The following is a 21,839-nucleotide window of genomic DNA, read 5'->3' as shown; positions in this document are numbered from 1 at the left end:
CACTTTTGGCCTAATAAAGCATAACTTCTGAATTCTGTCAAGTGTGAAAAATAAACGAGTCAACATTTACTGACCCTGTCTCCACGGGTCAACTTTTAAGCCAAAATATCTATATCTGACAGTAAAAATATAATAATAATAATAATAATAATAATAATAATAATAATAATAATAATAATAATATACTGAATTATACAATTATTATAAGTAGTAATCATGACACATATTTGTGGATCTACAGAGCAATGGTGGTTGTTAAATGTATATTATCTCAGATAGCATTTTCTGAGCCTTAGTGTTAACTTCATTTCAGAAGAGAGATTCGATATTACAGGCATGCCCTGTCCTTGATGTTTGCCATTCACGAGATCAATAAAAATCCCAGGCTCTTGCCCAACACCACCTTGGGATTCCACATCTATGACAACCTGTTTAATTCAAGGAGCAACTACGAAAGAATCCTGGACCTCTTATTCACACAGCCAAAGCTCGGCCCCAATTACAAGTGCGATAGGGAAAATGTGTTGTCTGTCATTGGGGGATTCACTAAAGAAAACTCCCTCCAAATGGCCAATATGTTCAATGTCTACAAGATTCCGCAGGTATGTGTATGGGGCATGGAGGGGCACTTTCCATGTAGATTTAAGGCCCAATCCTATCCAACTTTCCAGCACCGATGCAGCTGCAATGCAGCCCCAAGGTAAGGGAGGAAAGTTCCCTTACTTTGAGGAAACCTCCATGACCGAGTTGGCACAGCTGCGTCAATGCTGGAAGGTTGGATAGGATTCGATCCTTTCTCTTCAGATAAATTACAGTGAAAAGCCTTTTTACTATACAGCAACAGGGGATTATTATTTATAAGCATAAACACTGTATGCCTCATACATTTCTATGACTTATGCTCACTATATTACATTTGCTCAGAGACATCTTCATGCATGCATTTTCATAGTAGCATTTTAAATTTCACAACAGTCAGCTGAAAAGTTGCTGCATTTTCCTTCTTATGACTGGAAAAGGAGGAGCAGAAAATTGAAATTGTCACTTTGGAAGCCGGAAACATTTTCAAGACCCACAGCTGTGTCCTATGGGCCTTCTATAACAGTGGGACTCACATCCTACTGGAGTAAAAGGCCCTTCCACTCTGCCAAGATTACATGACTGCCGGGAGGCTACTGCAAGGCAACTGTAGCCTGCTGCTGTGGATACCTAGACAGCAGTAGGGCTTGTAGACTTGTGTGGAGGGTGGTTCATGGGTGGGGACGGGAACAAACCAGGGGGATGTTGAAGGCAGGTGGGGGTGGATACAGTGTCACTGACTTTCTCTGGATCCTATCCCTCAATTTGCAACCCATCTGCCAGCTCTTCTGGGCATCCACCAGCCAAATGGCTCATGAGGGTCTGAGGAGATCCACAGATAAGTGGATGGCCTACATACCTCCTGCAGACTGTCTGATCGCTCCCTCCCACCATTGCAGGCAGTGTTGTCCATTGGCATGGCGGCATGCTGTAATGTAGTGGGGGAACAGGATTGGACTTTCAGTTATACTCCTGCAGTGTACCTTTCATTGACTGGATGAAAACATACAAATTAACAGAGTACAGGAGGCCCATGTTATCCACAGAACTGGCACTAGCTGATATCATAATCTGCTGTACCAAACCAGGCCCCCCCTCAAGCCCTCCAAACGTAATCAGAGCTGTGCTCCAGTCAGGTCCAGAGGCTTTTCTCAGGCTCACAGCTGCTTCCCACAGAGAGGCCTCAGGGTATACATGTGTTGGGAATTACAATGACCATTGCCCTCTGCTACACGCTGGGGGTAGGGTGGGAGGATTGCTTCAATGGGCCAGCCCTCAACCTCTACCTGGTCACCAGCCACCCTCTTATATAATTAGCCTCCCTGAGTGTCATCAGGGTCTTCTAATTGCCCCATCACCCTTTCTATTCCACCTTTTCATCCCACCATAGCCCTGCCTGAGGCCATTCCCAATTAAAGGGCCTTTCAGCTGCCATTTCCTTACCACCATGGCTTGTTCATTAGATGTCCAATGAGCAGGACCTGATGAAAGGTGAGACAGAAATATTCTCATCAATATGATAATAAATACCTGTGGGATATAATCAAAGTAGAAAGAAGAGAAAGATGTATGACTGAATCATTTGAGAAACCATGTCAGTGGAAACCTGTTATATCTTCTAGATATAGGTAATATTCTTCCTTTCTCTAGTTCACTTATGGTATAGCTGAGAGGCCGGTCAGTGGAAGAACTGACTTTCCTTCCTTTTACTGGACTGCACCAAGAGAATCTCTCCATCACATTGGGGTTGTCCAGCTAATCCGGCATTTCCGATGGACATGGATTGGCCTTGTGGTTTCAGATGATGATGATGGAGAAAGCTTTGTTCAGAGTCTCACACCTCTACTTTCTCTGAACAGCATTTGCATTGCATGGTTGCTGAGGAATGGAGAACAATATTTTGATGAAAGACATTTTTCAAAAATCGAGAAGGTGAAATCCACCATGTTAATAACTAAAGTCAAAGTGATTGTTGTGGGTGAGGACTCAAAGTGGCTCATATGGTTTACATATTACATAGAAATTATTGATTCTAATCCAGGGACCTATATAGGGAAGGTCTGGATCATGCCACCTAACTGGGCTATTGGTTTCATTGGAAAAGCATTGGTAGGGACAAACATTTTACATGGAACATTCTCTTTCTTATTTCACACAAATGCAGTACCAGAATTTGAAGACTTCCTTCTGATGTTAAAGCCTGATGAAACACTCAGGAACTTTCTCTGTATGTTATGGGACTTTGAATTCATATACTGTCAAAAATGTAAAGGGGGAAATAAACTGAGGAAACCGCCCCTGTCCCTCTTTGAGATGAGTATGTCTGGTGAGAGCTATGGTATCTACAATGCTGTCTATGCTGTGACACATGCCCTGCATGACTACATCCACTTGACCAAAAAACGAGCCCTGCAACACAGAAGCAAATCCAAATCTTTCATTTTTCAGCCATGGCAGGTAAAATCACTGTTAGAATGAACATGAGTTGATGTGATGTGGTGGATATAACAGTGAGCTGAGGTTTAGGACTGAATGGATCTCACCTCTCCATTATCACTAAGTGTTGTTAGGCAAGGCCCCCCCCCCTCTCTCTCTCAACTCCCCAGCTGCAATGTGGGGATAATTTGTGATCTTCCCTGATGTCTGAAATCACACAGCAAACTGGTCAGTAGAAAACTTACTGCAAGAAAGTGGGTACAGAGTAGGATAAAAATAGCCAACATGAATGAATACATGTTGAATGTTGTCTAGCTGATAGGAAAGTCTTATTCCTACCCAAACCTAAATTATTGAATAGCAGAATCAGGTGAATCACTGCAGGTTCTTACCAACTTTCTAGCAATCTTTCTAGCAATCTAGCAACAACTAGATTCACTAATGTTGCTAAAGAACACCCCAGTAGATACATACCGCAGTAAATTCATACTGACAAGAAATGATGGCATGATGGAGAGCTGACAGCTGCCTTAATGGAATCTCTTTCTATGCACTTCAGGTACAATGATAAAAAGATTGTATGGCATCAGGATGCTAGACTGTGTGCTTAGTGATTATTCCTGGCAGCTATTTCCTGATTCTATCCCCATCCCAAATGATGTGCTTTACAAATGTCGTAAAGCTGCCTCTCCCAATGAGCGCAGTGGGCCCACCAGTGGGAAGGCCATAGTGACCTCTTGTGCACTTGTGGGCCCATGGACACTCGCTGAAGCAGAAAAGCCCACATAGGGGGTTTGAGGGATGAAGGAGGGGATATACCATGGTAGGGGTGGGTGGAATGGGGAAGAAGTGTGTTGAAAGAGAGTGATGGGGGAGGAGGCAGAATCAATAGCACGGCAATGGCCAAATTCCAGCTCCCTTTCCAGGCCTAATTCACCTGCACAGAACAACATCGACTTGCACCAGTGATTGACCTGGTGTGGGTCTGAGTTGTCCTGTAGCAGCTTCTAGGATGTACACAGGGTCAGGGGGACAAATGTCCCCTTACCCTCAGGAGACCACCAGCAGACAAAAGTCCCCTGTGGAATGCAGTGAAATCTGCATTGCTTTACAGGCACTTAGGTAGGATTGGCTGTAACTGAGCTGTTGCATGACCAGTAGGAACTTCCACTTGTACCACTGGGATGTGGGTTTCCTGGTTTCCCAAGGTTCCCCTGTTGAGGTGTAGCTCTTTCTGCCACATGGCATGCTTTTCTGAAGGGTTTCTGAGATATCTTGTGCAGTGGGCAGAAAGCATTGGAAGTTCCCAATCTGTGTGAGCGGGATATCTGTGAGTGCAGTCCTGCTTGTGCTGTAGGATTCAAATTCAGAAAATTTCAGTCCAATTCTAGGGGGCCACCATGTCACAAAATGTGATGCACCATAGAGCGTAGCCCTGCCTCCACCCTAAACCGTGAGCAGCCATGCCAAGCAACAATGCCGTCTGCAGGAATCCCACTTGGGATGTCTGCAGGAGTTCACTTGGACTTGCACCCGCAATATCGCTAGTGCAAGTCAGAGTATAACCACTGGGCAGCAGAGACCCTGGGACAAGGGAACCTTGACTGATTTAGGAGAGACCTCCATCATTGCCATCCCAACGTAATGAAGCTTGTATACTGGTAGTTCAGTTGCATCAGCAAGGCGGGGGGCAGAGAATTTTGATAGAACTATTCTGTTAATGGTATTTTGTCCCACTCTAGCTCCACCCTTTCCTGAAGAACATCCATTTCAACAATGGTGCTGGACATCCAGTCGTCTTCACAAATGGAGAATTCATCTCTGGCTATGATATCATCAACTGGATCACTTTCCCCAATCAAACCTTCCTTAAAGTCCCTGTTGGAATGATTTCACCCAGCCAAGAATTCAACATCAGTGATGATGCCATTGTGTGGCACAAAAGATTGAAGCAGGTATAGATATACTGCAAATCTGAATTTGGAATATGTGTTGCATGATTATTTGCCATTTTATCTATCCAATTTGTCCATGAACAATTGAGCATATGTATGTTTTCATCCCCATCAGTAGGGCAAGCAGTTGCCAATTCAGTTCCTAGTTCAAAGTCCTATCAGTTGACCTCTCCTACTTTAATTAGACTTCTCATTAGTTTCTTTTCCCAACTTGTTATTTTATGTTTCCTTGCCTAAACAGCCATGATCAGTTTCTTCCTTAGATCTTATTTTGCAATGTATATAAATATGCTTTGCATAACTCAACTGTACTATGAAAGAGTTTATTTGCACAGCTCTGCCAACAACAGAATCATCCAATTGTTTTAATGATTAGGTGCCGCCCCATTCCACATGTGTTGAAAGCTGTCATCTTGGATACAGCAGGATAGTTGAGGAGGGAAAACCCGTTTGTTGCTATGATTGCACACCATGCTCAGAAAACACAATTTCTAACCAGAAAGGTAAGTGTCATCATAGATTTGGTAGATGGTGTCATTTTGAAAGATTTCTTGACATTTTGAAAGACTGTTGCAAACATGCTGTAAAGTATGCTTGTCGGCCCTAGCACCGGGCGAGTGCTGGACCGCTGAGCAGAGGAGAGGTAAGTGGAGGCTTGGGGGGAGGCGGGGAGAAGGCATTCCAGGGTGAGGTTAGGTGGGCAGAGGATTGGGAGAGGGCGGGGAGGAGGTGTTCCGGGGGCAGGGAGAGGGAGGGAGGTGGGTCCGGTGGAGTTTCGCTTCACCTGATCCACAGCCACTGTGCTGGGCTCGCCGCACTACACAGAGGCTCTTGATTCACCGACGATCTTTGGGTTGGTGGTGAATCAAGTAGCCCCATTGCGGAGCTACTCTCTTTACCTGGGGGAAAGGGACAAATGTCTCCTTCTCCTGAGAAGCTGGCGGTAGCTGTCAGGAGCACGCAGGATGTGGCAGCAGCCATTTTAGGTACCATTGCAGCCCCACGCACCGGGCAGCTCAGGATTGGGCTGTCGGTCATTTGTTGGTAATAATCTGAGATGGTTAGAAGTAATCAAGACAGATCTGAGAAGTTCCATTGAGGACAAGGCAGTGGTGGCATAGGTAAGTTATAAAGTATCTTTCTATCTATCTACCTATCTACCTATCTACCTATCTATGTATCCTCTAGCCTCTGTGCCGGCTTCCCCTTCGGTGCTTGCGTCAGCCCCGCAAGCAAAAAAGTTAGGCGTGGGGGGAGCGGGGAGGTGGGAGGGAGATGTTCCTGGGCAGGGGGGAAGGAGGGCAATGAGTGGCCCTGGGAATGGTCGGACGGAGAGCGGCAGGTGGGGCTGGGATCCGGCAATTACGCTGGATCCCAACCCTCATTCCCAGGGAGAACAGAGTGGCTCCCCAAGCCATTTAAGAGGTGGCACAAGAGGCTCAAGAGGTGGTGCAAATCCAATGAGACCATAGGTGCCAGCAGCCCTTACCCAGGGGTAAGGCGAAAAGATTCCTCTTGCCTCTGGCTAAGCCGCCGCTAGCCACAATCCTGCGCTGGATACAGCACAAACCTCCAGGCGTGCCTGTTCCAGTGCAAGTTAGGATTGCACCCTAACACTATCCATCCATCCATCCCTTCCTGGTCAGTGGCTCATAGCTAGCAGCCAGGGGCTGTATCAGCACTGCTGCACAACCTGGGCTGGCACTGGCTAGGATTGGGCTGTCTAGGAATTCATTGCCAGTTGCAGGACTTGTATTCCTAATAAACCACTTGGGATATGCCAAATGTGAAGAACTGTGTATTGAGATTATGGAAGGTGCTGTGCACTGGGGATTTCATGTCTTTGATCTTGCCCTCAACACACATGAGTCTGTGGTGCTTGGTAACTCACATAATTTTGACACATCCTTTCCCCATACTTTTGCCTGTGCATTTTGTTCGTCGCATTACACACCCCTTTCCCATATAAGGAGTTCTTTTTCCCTCCCCTTCTCTCCACTTTGTAGATAATATTTAGAACCAAGCTGCATGATTGCTTTTTTACACAATCAGTTTGTTACACATTTCACCAAGGCTGGATTATGACATTATGACAAAGCACTGAAAAGATTATGGCACCACAATACATACGCAAGTCAAAAACCATAAAATAAAGCATTATCTTTCGTAATAAAACGAAACTTACAGTAAGATGTATTTACAGCAAACATACAGCACCAGTATTATATTGCATTAAAAAATGTGACGTTAAATTGAGAAGACAAAGACGGCTCTAAATCCAATACAGGGAAATTCTGATGTGTGTGTGTGTGTGTGTGCGTGTGTGTGTGTGTGTTCAGTGATTCTCCCTTCTTTTTCCAGACTTTGTTTTGTTTAACAGGGTCTTTCTGCACCATGGTCCCTGGTAAAGAGGCCAAGAATATGAGACTCAGTTTCCTCATGCTGATGGATCGTACTGCAAGTTAATGCCTGTTTAAAGCACTTGCGATAACAAATTTTGCTTCATATATAATCTCACTGATCACTAATCTAATTTAAAAAACTAATCAAAATCAAAAAGTAATCAAAAATTAAAAATTAATCAAAAACTAATTGAAAACTAAATGCTTTTGACAAGTAAATGCATGTATTAACTATCAGGCTATATGACTGAAACCAGCTCCACACCACACGTGTCCTTTCAGATGCAGATCATTGTGTTCCATGTGCAGAAAATCATTATTCAAATGAAAAGCATGATCAATGTGTTCTGAAAACTACAACCTTCCTTTCCTACCAAGAGCCCATGGGGATTGTGATGGCTTCCCTTGCTACTTCCTGTGCTGTGATCACAGGTCTGGTGATGCAAACCTTTCTTAAGAACTGGGATACTCCCATTGTGAAAGCCAACAATCGGAACCTCACGTGTGCTCTTCTCAGCTCCATTCTGCTTTGCTACCTCTCTTCCCTGCTATTCATTGGGAAACCTGGAAAGATGACCTGCCTTCTGCGACAACCAGCATTTGCCATCAGTTTCTCTGTGGCTATTTCTTGTGTGTTGGCAAAAACAATCATGGTGGTCCTTGTTTTCATGGCCTCCAAACCAGGAAGCAAGATGCAGGCATTTCTAAACCAGAAAGTGGTCAACTCCATTGTTCTATCCTGCTCCTTCATTCAAATAGGTATCTGTACAGCATGGCTGTCATCCTCTCCCCCATTCCCAGATGTTGACATGCACTCACAGATTGGGCACATGATACTGGAATGTAATGAAGGGTCCTTCATTATGTTCTACTGTGTCCTCGGCTACATGGGCTTTCTGGCCACCATCAGCTTCACTGTTGCTTTCTTAGCCAGGAAACTACCAGATGCTTTCAATGAAGCCAAGTTCATCACCTTCAGCATGCTGGTCTTTTGCAGTGTTTGGATCTCCTTTCTCCCAGCTTATCTGAGCACCAAGGGGAAAACCATTGTGGCAGTGGAAGTGTTTGCCATCTTGGCCTCCAACACTGGGCTGTTGGCTTGCATCTTTTCCCCCAAGTGTTACATTATTGTTTTTAGAGCTGATCTCAATACCAAGAAACTGTTAGTAGAGAAAAGAAATTATGGACATTGATTTTAAAAGGCTAATTAATTGTGATCCTCTGTATGTATCTGGGATCAACAACTGTGCTTATCACAAAACAGTTTAAGAAAGATCTTTGTAAAGAAAGAATTGCAAAGTAATTTTTGAAAGTGGGGTGTATATTGAGACTGCCACTAAAACAATTCAGATGCTTCAAGTAGGCCAGAACATCACCTACCAGATTGCTGACAGAGATGAAGAGATGGAAGCAGATACTTCCTATTCTGCACTGTCTAGACACGCTGGCAATTGGTTTGCTGGCACAGTTGAAGCTATCTTGGCCTGTAACATTTTTAAAGAAGAGGCAAGAAGAGGCAGGCCTTCTTGGAAGTGTTCCCTCTGTTGTAGAATTCCCTTCCCAGAATGACCGCTAGAACACCTGCACTTGCAGTCTTTTAGCAAGAAGCTGAAAATGTTTTTATTTGACAAGACCTCCCCAACTTTGTAAGCAGTTTAACTCGCACTGTCAGTATTGGTTGTAATACTGCTTCTGTAATGGTGTTATTTTTTTGCTAGAACATAAAGAAAGGACCTCTTGGTTTCAGACGTCATTTCAGGTGCTTTTCATTTTCACTTCTGCTCAGTGCTTTTTTTGTAAAAGAAAAGGTGCAGGAACTCACAACTTGTTAATCTTTTATTTATTTATTTATTTATTATTATTTATTTATTTATTTATAAACCATTTTTTTATTGGAGAAATAAAATATTTTTTTATGTGCTTCCCCCTAAAGATGAACTTACTTCTGAGTAGACATGCATAGGATTGGGCTGTTAATCTCCACATCCCCTCCCCCCTAGCTACTTTTTCTACACATGGGGAAAAATACTGTACAGGTGCACTTGTAGCATGTAGTATGTAGTGTGGCACTACTTCGAGGAGAGGAAGCAGTGAATGGATTCCGGAAAATGGCTTTCATGAGTTCCATGTAGTAAAATTACTCTAAGCAACTGTGGTAGTAAGAACAAAAAAGGAATTCTTACACGAGAGGGGTCCTTAGGTGCACATAGAAACAGCTACGTTTGCAAACAAGCAATTAAATATGGTTTAATTCAGGTATCAGAATACTCTGTGTCTTTGGGAAGGTGCTTGGCATGCAATTGTATGTTCTCTGCTGCCCTGAGCAGCTGCTGTGCATTGCTGGAGAGGAGCTGCAAACGCTGGCTGGCAGAGGGCATGCTTATGGGGGAAGGATGAGGAGGATCTCTGGCAAGGCTGGACAGCACGTTGTACACACATAGAATCCCTTTTCACCTGCCCTTAGCATGTGAAAACGGGTGCAGATATATATCTCTGCCAGGATTAAGAGCCCAATCCTAGCTATGTCTACTCTGAAGTAAGTCTCATTCTAGTCAATGGAGCTTACTCCCAGGAAAGTGCCTAGGATTGCAGCCCAAGAGCCCAGTCCTATGCATGTCTACTCAGAAGTCCACTTTAGTGAATGGGGCTTACTGTGGATAGGATGGCAGCCTCAGGGCCCAATCCTGTGCCTGTCTACTCAGAAGTCAGTCCCATTAGAGTCAATGGGGCTTCCTCCCAGGAAGGTGTGGAGAGGACTGCAGCCTCATAGCCAAAGCCTATGGCTGTCTCCTCAGAAGTCAGTCCCAGTAGAGGCAGTGGGGCTTCCTCCCAGGAAAGTGTGGAGAGGACTGCAGCCTCAGAGCCCTTCCTCTGCCTGTCTACTCAGGCTGCAAGGCTATGACACTTTCCTGGGAGTAAGCCCCATTGAACACAATGGAACTTACTTCTGAGTAGACATGCCTAGGCTTGGGCTATCAGGCTGAAAGGCTATGCACCCTTTCCCAGCAGCAAGCCCCACTGAGCACAATGAGACTTACTTCTGAGTAGACACACCTAGGCTCATGCTGCAGATTGGCACGGCCCCTGCAAAAAGGTGCCGGAACTCCGTCCCCCCGCGTTCCATTAGAAAAAAGCCCTACTTCTGCTCAATAAAATGTGGAAACTGGAATTCAACGTGTTTACCAAAAATTCTGCCTGATGTGAGAAATGCATACTTTGTGTAGTCTTCTAAATCAGTGTTTCCCAAACTTTTTACCACCAGGATCCTCTTTTTTAAATGACATACTATCAGGACCCACCTAAATTCACAAACCTTAAAAGAAAAAGAAAAATGTTTCAGCTTACTAGCTGCTCAAGTCTCTGTTTTTACTGTTTTTACCATGGAGGGGGAGACAGACGACATTTTCTTTTGTCAGCTTTCACTTTTTTTTGGGAGGGGGGGTATGCTTTCATCGGATTGGGACCATTCTGGCGGCATTGCTTTCCTCTTAGCCGGCCCCTCGAAACGGACAGACACACAATCACCCACTGATAATTAAACATGCAAGTGCAGTTAAGTTTCACTTCCCATGGGGCTCAATACATTTTCCTTTTTTGCTGTCAGCTAGTCAGTTTCATGACCCACCAACAATCAGTTCGTGACCGACAGGTGGGTTCTGACCCATAGTTTGAAAAACACTGTCCTAAATTATACTACATTTACAAATTAGGATCTAAGCATTCAACCTTTGCCTTGATCATTCCACTCAACATTGGGCAGGGAAGAAATGCATCCAGGCAGAACAGGTAAAGCTTGCAGGTCACTTGCAAGGCAGGATATGCCTGCTGAATGTGTGCTGTGTTTGAGTCATCAGTCCTACAGTAGGAAACTGCCCTGGAGCCATCAGGAATCCATTAGGGTAACCATTTTCAACCACTGTGCTGTGGCACTCTGGTGTGCCATGGACGGTCCCCAGGTGTGCCGTGGGAATTTGGGGGAGGGTCATTTATCAATAGGACCATTGGGGATGTGAGCCCCCATTGACAGCACAGTGTGCCTTGTCAATTGTCAAAAAGCTGATGGTGTGCCTTGACCATTTTAGTGCCTTGCCAGTGTGCCTCGAGTTGAAAAAGGTTGAAAATCACTGCATTAGGATATGTAAGCCTCAGTGGGTAGACCAGACAAGGTGGTGCCGGTCCTGCCCCCCCCCCAGGCCTGATCAAGCCCCATTCTGCCCTCTCCTGTCCAGAAACACCTATTCCCGCCATCCTCCCCAAACTCCTAAGTTGTACTTCGCCTTACTTACTTGCACCTGCCACCCTGGGGTCAAGATGCAGCACTGGTGGGATGGCACGGGCCTTCCCACTGGTGTTGCTGATTCCCAAGTAATCACGGGTATGCCTTATGGCATGTCTGCGACCCACTGGGAAGGTGCAGCGGCTGCTGTGCTGACCGGAGAGGACAATAAGATGGAACTGAGAGTAGCACGATCGCCCCCTTTAAGGAGGTGATCGAAGTTTGTTATGCCTGACCAGGACACGAGAGCCCCTCCCCAAGGGGGAGGTGTAGGGGGCTGGGTTGGGCAGTTACGGTGGTCCTTTAAAAGGGGACGAGACCCAGCCCTCTGTGGGAATAGAGTGGACCTGACCCCATTCAGCCACCTTAGGACCAGTGCAACTCCCGAGGAGGCCTCCTGCGATGGATCTCATGTGCAGCGTGTTTGATCTGTAAGGTGGGAATGGGGGTTTGGACAGGCTCTGCCCAAGGAAGGATCAGGTGCAGTCCAGGCACACTTTCCTGGGAGTAAGCCCCGGGAGTGCAGGGGGACTGGCTTTCTTGCGAGTAAGCCCCAGGGAGTTTCCCACTTTCCTGGGAGTAAGCCCCGGGAGTGCAGGGGGACTGGCTTTCTTGTGAGTAAGCCCCAGGGAGTTTCCCACTTTCCTGGGAGTAAGCCTTGGGGATGGCAGGGGGACTTGCTCCAAGCAGATATGCTTGGAGTGTGCTCTCAGTCCCTGGCCTGGTGGGCGGAGCCGCCTTCTAGCTCAGAGCCAGGACTCCCTGCTGGCCTTGCCCGGGTCTCCAGCGCACATGGCGCTCCTGCTGCTGCTTCCTGGGAGGGTGCCCACAAAGGTTGCAGGAGAGGGACGCTGTGAGCGCAGGGCTCCTGCCTGCCCAAGTAGCAGGTCGCAGTGCGCTCCACATGGGAGCAGGCTCTGCATTGCAGGAGCCCTCCTGAAGGCGCAGGTGCCTGACCGTGCAGCTGCAGGACTGCTGCAGCTTCCTGCATGCGGCTGCAGGCCAGCACAGGAGCCCTGAGCCCTGTTGCATGCAGGATCACGCACATGGGGAGTCGCCATGGGAGGCTGCGCCAGCTCAGCGCCTCCACATCACCCACTTTCATGCGAGTAAGCCCCAGAGACCATAATGGGGCTTGCCTCTGAGGAGCCAGGCAGAGGCTTAAATGCTGGGGCTGCAACCCCAACCACGATTGCCAGGGAGGAAGCCCCTTAGACTATAATGGGGCTTGCTTCTGAGTAGGCATGCAGAGGCTTGGACCATAGAACTGCAGTCCTCGCCCCACTTTCCAGGGAGTAAGCCCTTTGGACTATAATGGGCCTTGCTTCTGAGGAGGCAGGCAGAGCCTTGGACTCTGGCCGTAATCTTATGCCCCATGGTCTATGGGCCTTGATTCTGGGGAGGCAGGCAGAGCCTTGGACTCTGGCAGTAATACTACACACACTTTCTTGAGTGTAGGCCCCATGGTCTATAATGGGCCTTGATTCTGGGGAGGCAGGCAGAGCCTTGGACTCTGGCTGTAATCCTACACACATTTTCTTGAGAGTAAGCCCCATGGTCTATAATGGGCCTTGATTCTGGGGAGGCAGGCAGAGCCTTGGACTCTGGCCACAGTCCTGGAAACACTTTCCTGAGAGTAGGCCCCATGGTCTATGGGCCTTGATTCTGGGGAGGCAGGCAGAGCCTTGGAGTCTGGCCACAGTCCTGGACACACTTTCCTGAGAGTAGGCCCCATGGTCTATGGGCCTTGATTCCGGGGAGGCAGGCAGAGCCTTGGACTCTGGCCACAGTCCTGGACACACTTTCCTGAGAGTAGGCCCCATGGTCTATGGGCCTTGATTCCTGGGAGGCAGGCAGAGCCTTGGACTCTGGCTGTAATCCTACACACACTTTATTGAGTGTAGGCCCCATGGTCTATAATGGGCCGTGATTCTGGGGAGGCAGGCAGAGCCTTGGACTCTGGCCACAGTCCTGGACACACTTTCCTGAGAGTAGGCCCCATGGTCTATGGGCCTTGCTTCTGAGGAGGCAGGCAGAGCCTTGGACTCTGGCTGCAATCCTAGACACACTTTCCTGAGAGTGGGCACCATGGTCTATGGTGGGCCTTGCTTCTGAGGAGGCAGGCGGACTCTGGCTGCAGTCCTACACACACTTTCTTGGGAGTGGGTCCCATAGTTGAGCACTTCCTTTGCTTAAAGTCTCAGTCATCAAGTTTCTAGTCCACAATGAGGATTTTTGGTGGCTTGCTGAATGGCTGGGCAGGATTCTGGGCCTTTGTCCCCAATAGACAATGAGCCAACGTGGTAAAGAGATTTTCTGCTTTGTTAAATACATAGGGTTGCAAAAAGGTTACAAAGGCAGCAAATGCTAGAGGCATAAAAGCTTCTAGGAAACATCAGCATAGAACAGCAGAGCTGACTGGCTAACTCTATTGATCTCTGACTCTCACCTGGGTCATCTTCTTTTGTGGATCCTCAGTTACCTAAGAGGCCACATGGTCCTGGTGGGGCAGGATGTGCACCCACCACCTCTCTCACTAGAGACAAGGAACAAAAACCCTGTCCTTCAGAAGTGGGGCTGGAAGCTCACCCTCTCAGCTCTTCCCTCCCCCCTGGAGATCTACAGCTGCATTCCATCCTTGATGGATGGGCGTCTTTCTGGCCGCCCAGGTGCTACATTATCACCTTCTATTGAATTGTAAATCCTGGCAGCTAGGACTGCAAGCCCCTTGCAAGCCCCTTCTGTGTTACTGGGTTACGGTGGTTCAGGCTTTGCAATGTTACTAGGCCTAAACTGTACATATTCATGACAATTCTGAACAGGCACACAGAGACTCAGTCATAGGGTTGCAGTCCTCGCCCACTTTACGGGGAGTAAGCCCCTGGGGGATAATGGGGGCTTGCTTCTATTGGGGCATGCAGAGGCTTGGAGCATAGGGCTCAGATCCTGGCTCCAACTTCCAAGGAATAAGTCCCAGGAGTATAAGGGGTCTTGTATCCGGGTAGACATAGCTGGACTTAAGGCTACAATCCTGTCCACACTTTCCTGGGAGTGTATTCCATTGATTTTAATGGGACTTAATGATGAGTATACGGGCATAAAATGAGCTCCAATGAGTGCAAGCCAGTACAGATACACCAGCCCAACCACCCGCAACAATCTCCTCCCAGGCACCTGACCTCCTCCTTGTTAATACTTCATCAGTTTTGGAGGATATTTAGAGGCATATGGGGAGCCCCTGGCCATCTCGGATTGCTTACAGCATACACTCCATCTATGTGGGAGCAGCTTTGAAAGCTGCCTGGCCAGGCTTCAGCACCCAAGGAATGGGGCAGAGTGGATGGGGCATTTAATATGTGAGTATAGCATTTAATATTATGTTTTCCCTGGGCATCAGCAGGGCATTTAGTAACTCGCTTGGTGGGCATGCTGCCCTTGCTCCTTGAGAGAGGAGATATGTGTGCCACCCCCTACACCTTTAAGGGAAGAGTGGCGTTCTATTACCAACCTGCTTAACAGGCATGCTACCCCTTCTCCTTAGGGGAGGATGATGATCTGTTACCAGGCTGCTTAATGGGTGTGCTTACCCGACTTTGGTGGGGTTGGTGGTGTTCGGTCAACAATGTGCTTACCAGGAGTACTGCCCCTACTCCTTTCAGAGAAGGGGGGTGTTCTGGTGCAGACCCACTTAGTGGGCATAATGCCACTAGGCCTTTGGAAGAGGGGAGGAGGTTTCTGTTAACAACCCGTGTAGTCGTTTCTCCTTAGAGAGGGGTGATGTTTCGTTACCAGCCCACTTAATGGGTGCACTGTCCCGGCTCCTGGGTGAGGGGCAATGTTTGGTTACAACCCCCCTTACGGATTTGTGGCCCCTTCTTCTTTGAGAGGGGGCGTTCTATTAGCAACCGTTTAATGGGTGCTCTGCCCCCACCCGGGAAAGGGGTAATGTTCTGTCGACCAGTATTGCACGGTTCACTTCAGTGACTCTGGTGTTCTGGGCATTCCCCAATCTGTGGGGGAGCAGCGTGGAAGGGATGCCTTGCTATAACCTCTCTGCTTTCATCTTGCAGGACGCTGTGGTGGCCCAGGGCGTGTGTTAAGCTGCGGCAGCAGCAGCAGCAGGGATACCTTGCATTAACATCTCTGCTTTCAATTTGCAGGACACTGTGGTAGCCCTGTACGCGTATTAATCTGCGGCCACTCCATGGTCTTTTTGGGCCCGCAAGAGGGCGGCTGCAACCCCCCCCCCTCAGATCGCACTTGGGCCTCAGCCCGGCAGTGCAGGTCGCTTGGTTAGCCAAGAAGGGGATGAGATGGGGCCAGCTGCTGCCCACGTTGATGAAGTTACTGAACCGCCAACCGGATGTTTTGGGTGCTCCACCTGGGCGAGAATGACCTTTGCAGAATGTCTGGTCTGGCTCTGATGAGCAGAGCCCGTGAGGACATCAGCACCCTTATGCGTTGGCTGCCTGGTACCGCCTTGGTCTGGCCGGACCTCTTGCAGCGTTGTGGATGGCGAGTTCCAGAACGCCTCGGTGCGTTTTTGGTGCGACAACCAGGCAGTGGTGGCTGTAGTGAACTCGATGTCTTCCAAATCCCCCAGGGTCATGAGGCTGGTGTGGCAGTTCGTATTGCAATGCCTGCGCATTAATGCTCTTTTTGTAGCTCAGCACGTCTCAGGGGTTGAGAATTGCATCGCGGATGCTTTGTCTTGATTTCAGGAGGAACGATTTCGGGAACTCGCCCCTGGGGCGGCGCCATCCCCGGACCGCATGCCTCCTTGGCTCTGGGACCTTGGCTTACAGAAGTAAACGAGGTCATATGCGCCTCTCTGGCGCCCAGCACGCAGAGGGGCTACTCACGGAAGGTAACTGAGTTCGCTGATTTAAGACTGACAGCCGGCTTGCCCAGCCTGTGGCCAGCAAAGGTTGAGCGCCTGCTGCTTTTCCTTCTACACCTGCAGCGGTCAGGAAGGGCGGTTAGCTCCCTCCCGGGCTTCATGTCTGCCATAGCTTTTGTTTCAAAATCAGGGGGCTACCCCGATTTCACTCAGGACTTCAGAGTGCGGAGGATGCTGGAGGGTTTCGCTAAGAGAACACCCCCTGTCCGGGACCACAGGCGCCCCATCACGCCAGAGTTGCTCAGGGGTATCGCAGGGACCTTCACGACCCTTTGTTCATCGCCATATGAGGTTCAACTTTTCAGGGCAGCATTGCTTACAGCCTTCTTTGGTGCTTTCGCCCCAGCGAGTTCCTGGCAAAAAACAAGTCTGATAAATCAGCGCGGGCCCTCCTGAGGGCGGACCTAACCTGGGTGCCCGGAGGAGTCTCAGTTAACCTCAGGCAGTCCAAGACGGACCAAAGGGGCATTGGTTGCTCGGTGACCCTTAGGGAGGTGGTGGGAATGCCATTGTGCCCAGTTGCGGTGTTAAGGGAGTATTTTGCACTCTCGGGGGAGCGCTCAGGAGCCCTGTTCCACCATAGGGATGGTTCTCCTCTCACGCTGTTCGTTTTGGGCAATTTTCTCACGAGCCCTGGGGGTTTTAGGGTTGCAGCCTAGGGAGTTTGGCTTACACTCCCTCCGCATTGGCGCAGCCTCCGCAGCAGCTGCCTTGGGGCTGTCAGGGGAGGACATACAAAGGCTAGGCTGTTGGCGTTCGTCAACCTACAGGCGCTACGTGCGCAAATGACGCGTATAGAATCCGGGCATACCCCACCTGTGGGGCGAACAGCGAAAAGTGGATGCCTTGCAATAACATCTGTTTTCATCTTGCAGGGCGCTATGGTAGCCTGATACGCGTGTTAATCTGCGGCCACTCCATTATCTTTTGGGCCCGCAAGAGGGCGGCTGCTACTCCCCTCGGAGTGAATCTGGGCCTCAGCCCGGCAGTGCAGGTGGCTTGGTTAGCCAAGAGGGGCATGAGATGGGGCCAGCTGCTACCCGCGTCGATGGAATGTGAATGTGAACCCCCCACCGGACATTTTGGTGCTCCACCTGGGCAAAAATGACCTTTGCAGGATGTCCGGCCTGGCTCTGCTGAACAGAGCTCGTGAGGACATCACCACCCTTATGGGTTGGCTACCGGAGACCACTTTGGTTTGGTCAGATTTCTTGCAGCATCGTGTGTGGAGGGGGGCTTTCTGCTGCGCTAAGGTTGAGAGGATGCGCAGGAAAGTTACCAGGAGTATTGGCAATTTGGTGTCTCGCGCTGGTGGCAGGGTGGTCCTGCATCCTGCGATTGTGTTCTCGCTGCCTGACATGTATAGGGGCGACGGAGTTCATTTGTCAGAGAGAGGCGCAGACATCTTTCTTAAGGACCTGCAGGGCGGCCTTAAGTCGCTTCTGCCCCTGTTTGGGAGCGGGGGGGGTCAAGCGCTAGGCTGACCCCTCCTTGTGGCAGGTGGTGCGGGTTTGGAGGCGTGAATGGGACTCTGGCATGCACCTTCAGGCGGCTCAGGCAGGGCAGAACCCTATTTCAGTCCTCAGTGGCTTGGCGGCACGAGGACTTGGACGGGGCCCTGGCCGGGATAGCAGATCCCACCTCAGAGGCTTAGCGGCTCGAGGTGGTGCAGGCTGCGGTCCAGCTGCCTTTCCCTTAAGGGATAGACATGGACGAGACGCGCCGTCCCAGCAGCGGGGCGCGACTCGGAGTCGGGTGCATGCCCACCTGGGGGCAGAGGTTTCTGGTACCGCCCAGAGGTCCCCTCCCCGCACCACAAGGGGCTTTCGCTGCCTCGGGTACTGCAGGTCTCAGCCTCTGCTCCTCTTGTTTATGTTAAATAAAGTGGCCCTTTCTTCCATATCTGTTGTCTCGAGTGTTCATTGGACAGTGCGGGAACAAGCACGATCGCCCCCTTTAAGGAGGTGATCGAAGTTTGTTATGCCTGACCAGGACACGAGAGCCCCTCCCCAAGGGGGAGGTGTAGGGGGCTGGGTTGGGCAGTTACGGTGGTCCTTTAAAAGGGGACGAGACCCAGCCCTCTTCCTCTTTGTGCACGTGGGCACTGTGGGAATACCCACCCGCCCGCCCTAGAGACAGTCTGAGTTTAACTGGTCGCCGTTCGGGGCCGGGTAGGAATTTTTTGCTGCCTGCCAAGATTGGCCAAGGGGCAGGCAGTTTTTTCGCCTACCCCAGACTGTTAAGGGCTAGGGGTTACACCCCCCTGTTTACAAACTGCCATCGGTCACTTTAAGAGGGCAGGTGGTGCGGGTTTGGAGGCGTGAATGGGACTCTGGCATGCACCTTCAGGCGGCTCAGGCAGGGCAGAACCCTATTTCAGTCCTCAGTGGCTTGGCGGCACGAGGACTTGGACGGGGCCCTGGCCGGGATAGCAGATCCCACCTCAGAGGCTTAGCGGCTCGAGGTGGTGCAGGCTGCGGTCCAGCTGCCTTTCCCTTAAGGGATAGACATGGACGAGACGCGCCGTCCCAGCAGCGGGGCGCGACTCGGAGTCGGGTGCATGCCCACCTGGGGGCAGAGGTTTCTGGTACCGCCCAGAGGTCCCCTCCCCGCACCACAAGGGGCTTTCGCTGCCTCGGGTACTGCAGGTCTCAGCCTCTGCTCCTCTTGTTTATGTTAAATAAAGTGGCCCTTTCTTCCATATCTGTTGTCTCGAGTGTTCATTGGACAGTGCGGGAACAATAAAAAGGTACTTAGACTCATCTTGATTTTGTGTACTGTGGAGGGAAGAGGGATGGAGCTTTTCCCTGAATTTTTCTGATTTTTAGGGCCACCCCGTTTTGAGCACCAGGGGTGCAATGTTGACAGTTTCAGGTTTCTGCCCCTCTGAGCATTCAGTGTTTCCCCCAACACTGCAATTAAAAATCCACTTGTGACATATTTTGAAGGGTCAGGGAGTAAACTTTGTAATTCACTTTGATTAGAACCTCTCATCAAAAGGTAAGTGCCTATAATCAGCAGTGCAGCATAGTGTTGCATTCTTGCTTCTTTGGGACTTGCAGATGTCAGAGCCAATGGATTCCTCTCCAGGCCTCTATGCCTCATCTCCTCTTGTTCTTTTGGTGCGTGTACTGGTTATTATTCACATATATCTCTGTCAGTTGATCATGGGAGAGGCTCAGTGAAATCAAGGTAACATTTCAGGCATTTGTTTCAGTCATCAGCTGCTTTACAGCTCTTTTGACAGGCGATAAGAGAGCTAAAACTCTGAGCTATTCAGATGCTTCCTTTTTCAGGACAGCTGAAAGTACTCTGAACCTCTCTACTCTCTATTGAGAAAGACACAAAAGATGTGTGTGTGTGTGTGTGTGTGTGTGTGTGTGTGTGTGTGTGTGTGTGTGTGTGTGTGTGTGTGTACATGCATGTGTTTGAATCCTTGTCCTCAGCTTATTTATGCCACAAGATTTATGCCAGCAGAAAAATTTCAGGTGTTCCCATATACTTGAAAGAAAATGTTGCGTTTCTGCAACTCGGAGACTTTGATGGGTCAAAAAGCCTATCGACTTGCGTTGTAGCTGTCAAAGAATGTTACTTTGAATATGTATATAAACCTTTCCTTAATAAAGTGACCCTGCTTTATACCAGGTATTGCCTTGTCTTTTGTGATTTTTGAGGGGCGGGGGGTACTTGGGCAAAGATGAACTTACATGACATTCTCACAACTTTTATCAGGAACTTCTGTATAATTAAGTAAATGTGGAAAAGTAATTATTGAGAGAGAATTCCCGCCAATGATAACTTCTCCTGACTTATATGCATTGACTTGGTTGCTTCCAAAATGACATTTACCCTCTAAGTCCAGGTACAGAAGAGGAAGGAACATTAACTGGTGTGACAGCAGCAGTAGCAACCTGAGCAGAAACACAGGGCTACCCATGTCATAACCTCTCATCTGCCTTCTTCACCACTCTTTCCCTGCTCAGGTTTATATATTCCTGCAGAACTAAACCACTGAGAACCTTCAGCATACACAATTCAGCAATTGTCCAGATTCATTCAATTTAAAAGACATCAGCTACTGGGTCTGCCTTCATACCAATCATTGTTTTTGATCACCAAGGATTCATCTGCACATTGGTTTAAAACTGTGCATTTGAAGGCATTTGCTTAAGTTTTCTTTAAGCCTTGTCAAATAAAAACATGTTCTGCTTCTTCCTAAAGGCTACAAGGGCAGGAGTTGCATGAGTCATTCTGAAACAGGAATTCAACATCACTGAGGCCATCTCCAACAGGAGTCTGCCTTTTCTTGCTGCCAGGTTGTTAACAGTTTTAAAGGTGGAGACAGTTTTAATTGTGCCTGCAATCAAAATGCCACACAGTGAAGAAGGTAGAAAATAAGTACTATAAGCTTCCAGTTATCTGTCTCTGTGGCTAATCTGGTGGTGGTGCTCTGGCACAGTTAAAGCTTTGCAATAATTCTCAATCGCAACCCCACATACAACCCATTAGGGTACTCTGACATAGAGGTTTCAGAACACGGATGATACTTCCTAGTGGCCCAATCCCATTGAAAGGCAGAGGCAGCAGAATGTGTTTTCCAACAGCATTGGCTGTCACTAAAGCATGGTAAAGCACATTGTGGCAACATAGGAACTGATGCACCAGCAAGAAGGCTGAAATCTTCCCACATTAGTCAGCAGAGTGACAGAGGTCCGCTAGAGCAGATAAGCCCAGGTAAGCCACTGGGGTGGAATGGGGAGGGTGGAACAGGGAAGAGATGGGAATGGGCGGATTGGGTCCAGCAGGGGGTGGCTTTGGTGGTGAATCCAAACCCCTTTTCTGGGGCTTATCTGCCTGCATGTATCACTGCAGGCTTGCAACAGCGAGACTTCTGGTGCAGGTTGGAGTTGACTAGTTGCAGCTGCAGGAGCTTACCCCAGGGCAAGGGGATAAATGTTCAGTTGCCCTGAAAAGACTGCCAGCAGGAAAAGTCCCGCAGTGGGAGGCAACCTTCAGTCTCGGAAGACTATGGTATAAGCCTACAGCACCCGGTATTCCCAGGCAGTCTCCCATCCAAGTACTAACCAGGCCTGACCCTGCTTAGCTTCCGAGATCAGACGAGATCAGGCACGCACAGGGTAACAGTTGCTGCTGGGGATGCAGTGGAAACCGCCCTGGCAGTGCTTCATCGCTGCACAGGATTTAGGTAGAATTTCAAAGTAGGAGCACAACTGAAGAATCAGCCAAAGCTTGCAAGAACAATCCAAGTGACAGCTGCCACTTGGGGCTTA

At 48.8% G+C, this 21,839-nt stretch overlaps 1 protein-coding gene and 1 pseudogene across 1 annotated transcript; one reads left to right on the top strand and one right to left on the bottom strand.

The window, feature by feature from the left end:
* The first annotated feature begins 350 nt into the window (after positions 1-350).
* On the top strand, positions 351-17,656 carry LOC136652756 (vomeronasal type-2 receptor 26-like). The gene is made up of 8 exons (XM_066629678.1): positions 351-602; positions 4,758-4,970; positions 5,347-5,473; positions 7,655-8,534; positions 16,153-16,272; positions 16,370-16,515; positions 16,679-16,795; positions 17,424-17,656. The coding sequence occupies exons 1-8, from the start codon at positions 351-353 to the stop codon at positions 17,654-17,656; spliced, it is 2,088 nt and encodes a 695-aa protein (XP_066485775.1).
* A 3,928-nt stretch (positions 17,657-21,584) lies between these two features.
* Positions 21,585-21,704, bottom strand: LOC136654837 (5S ribosomal RNA; annotated as a pseudogene).
* Between the last annotated feature and the right edge of the window lie 135 nt (positions 21,705-21,839).

Source organism: Tiliqua scincoides, chromosome 5 (genome assembly GCF_035046505.1).
Source record: "Tiliqua scincoides isolate rTilSci1 chromosome 5, rTilSci1.hap2, whole genome shotgun sequence".
NCBI classification, from domain to species: Eukaryota; Metazoa; Chordata; class Lepidosauria; order Squamata; family Scincidae; genus Tiliqua; species Tiliqua scincoides.
The sequence above is the reverse complement of the archived record's forward strand: the minus strand, read 5'-3'. Positions and strand labels throughout refer to the sequence as shown.

What these genes read in the sequence shown, in the direction of transcription:
- LOC136652756 (XM_066629678.1), top strand. Translation starts at nt 351, where the DNA reads ATGTTTGCCATTCACGAGATCAATAAAAATCCCAGGCTCTTGCCCAAC. An exon ending in AGAGGGGCTACTCACGGAAG is followed by an intron (nt 16,516 to 16,678) that starts GTAACTGAGTTC and finishes TTTCAAAATCAG; the next exon opens with GGGGCTACCCCGATTTCACT. An exon ending in CACGCCAGAGTTGCTCAGGG is followed by an intron (nt 16,796 to 17,423) that starts GTATCGCAGGGA and finishes TTCATCTTGCAG; the next exon opens with GGCGCTATGGTAGCCTGATA.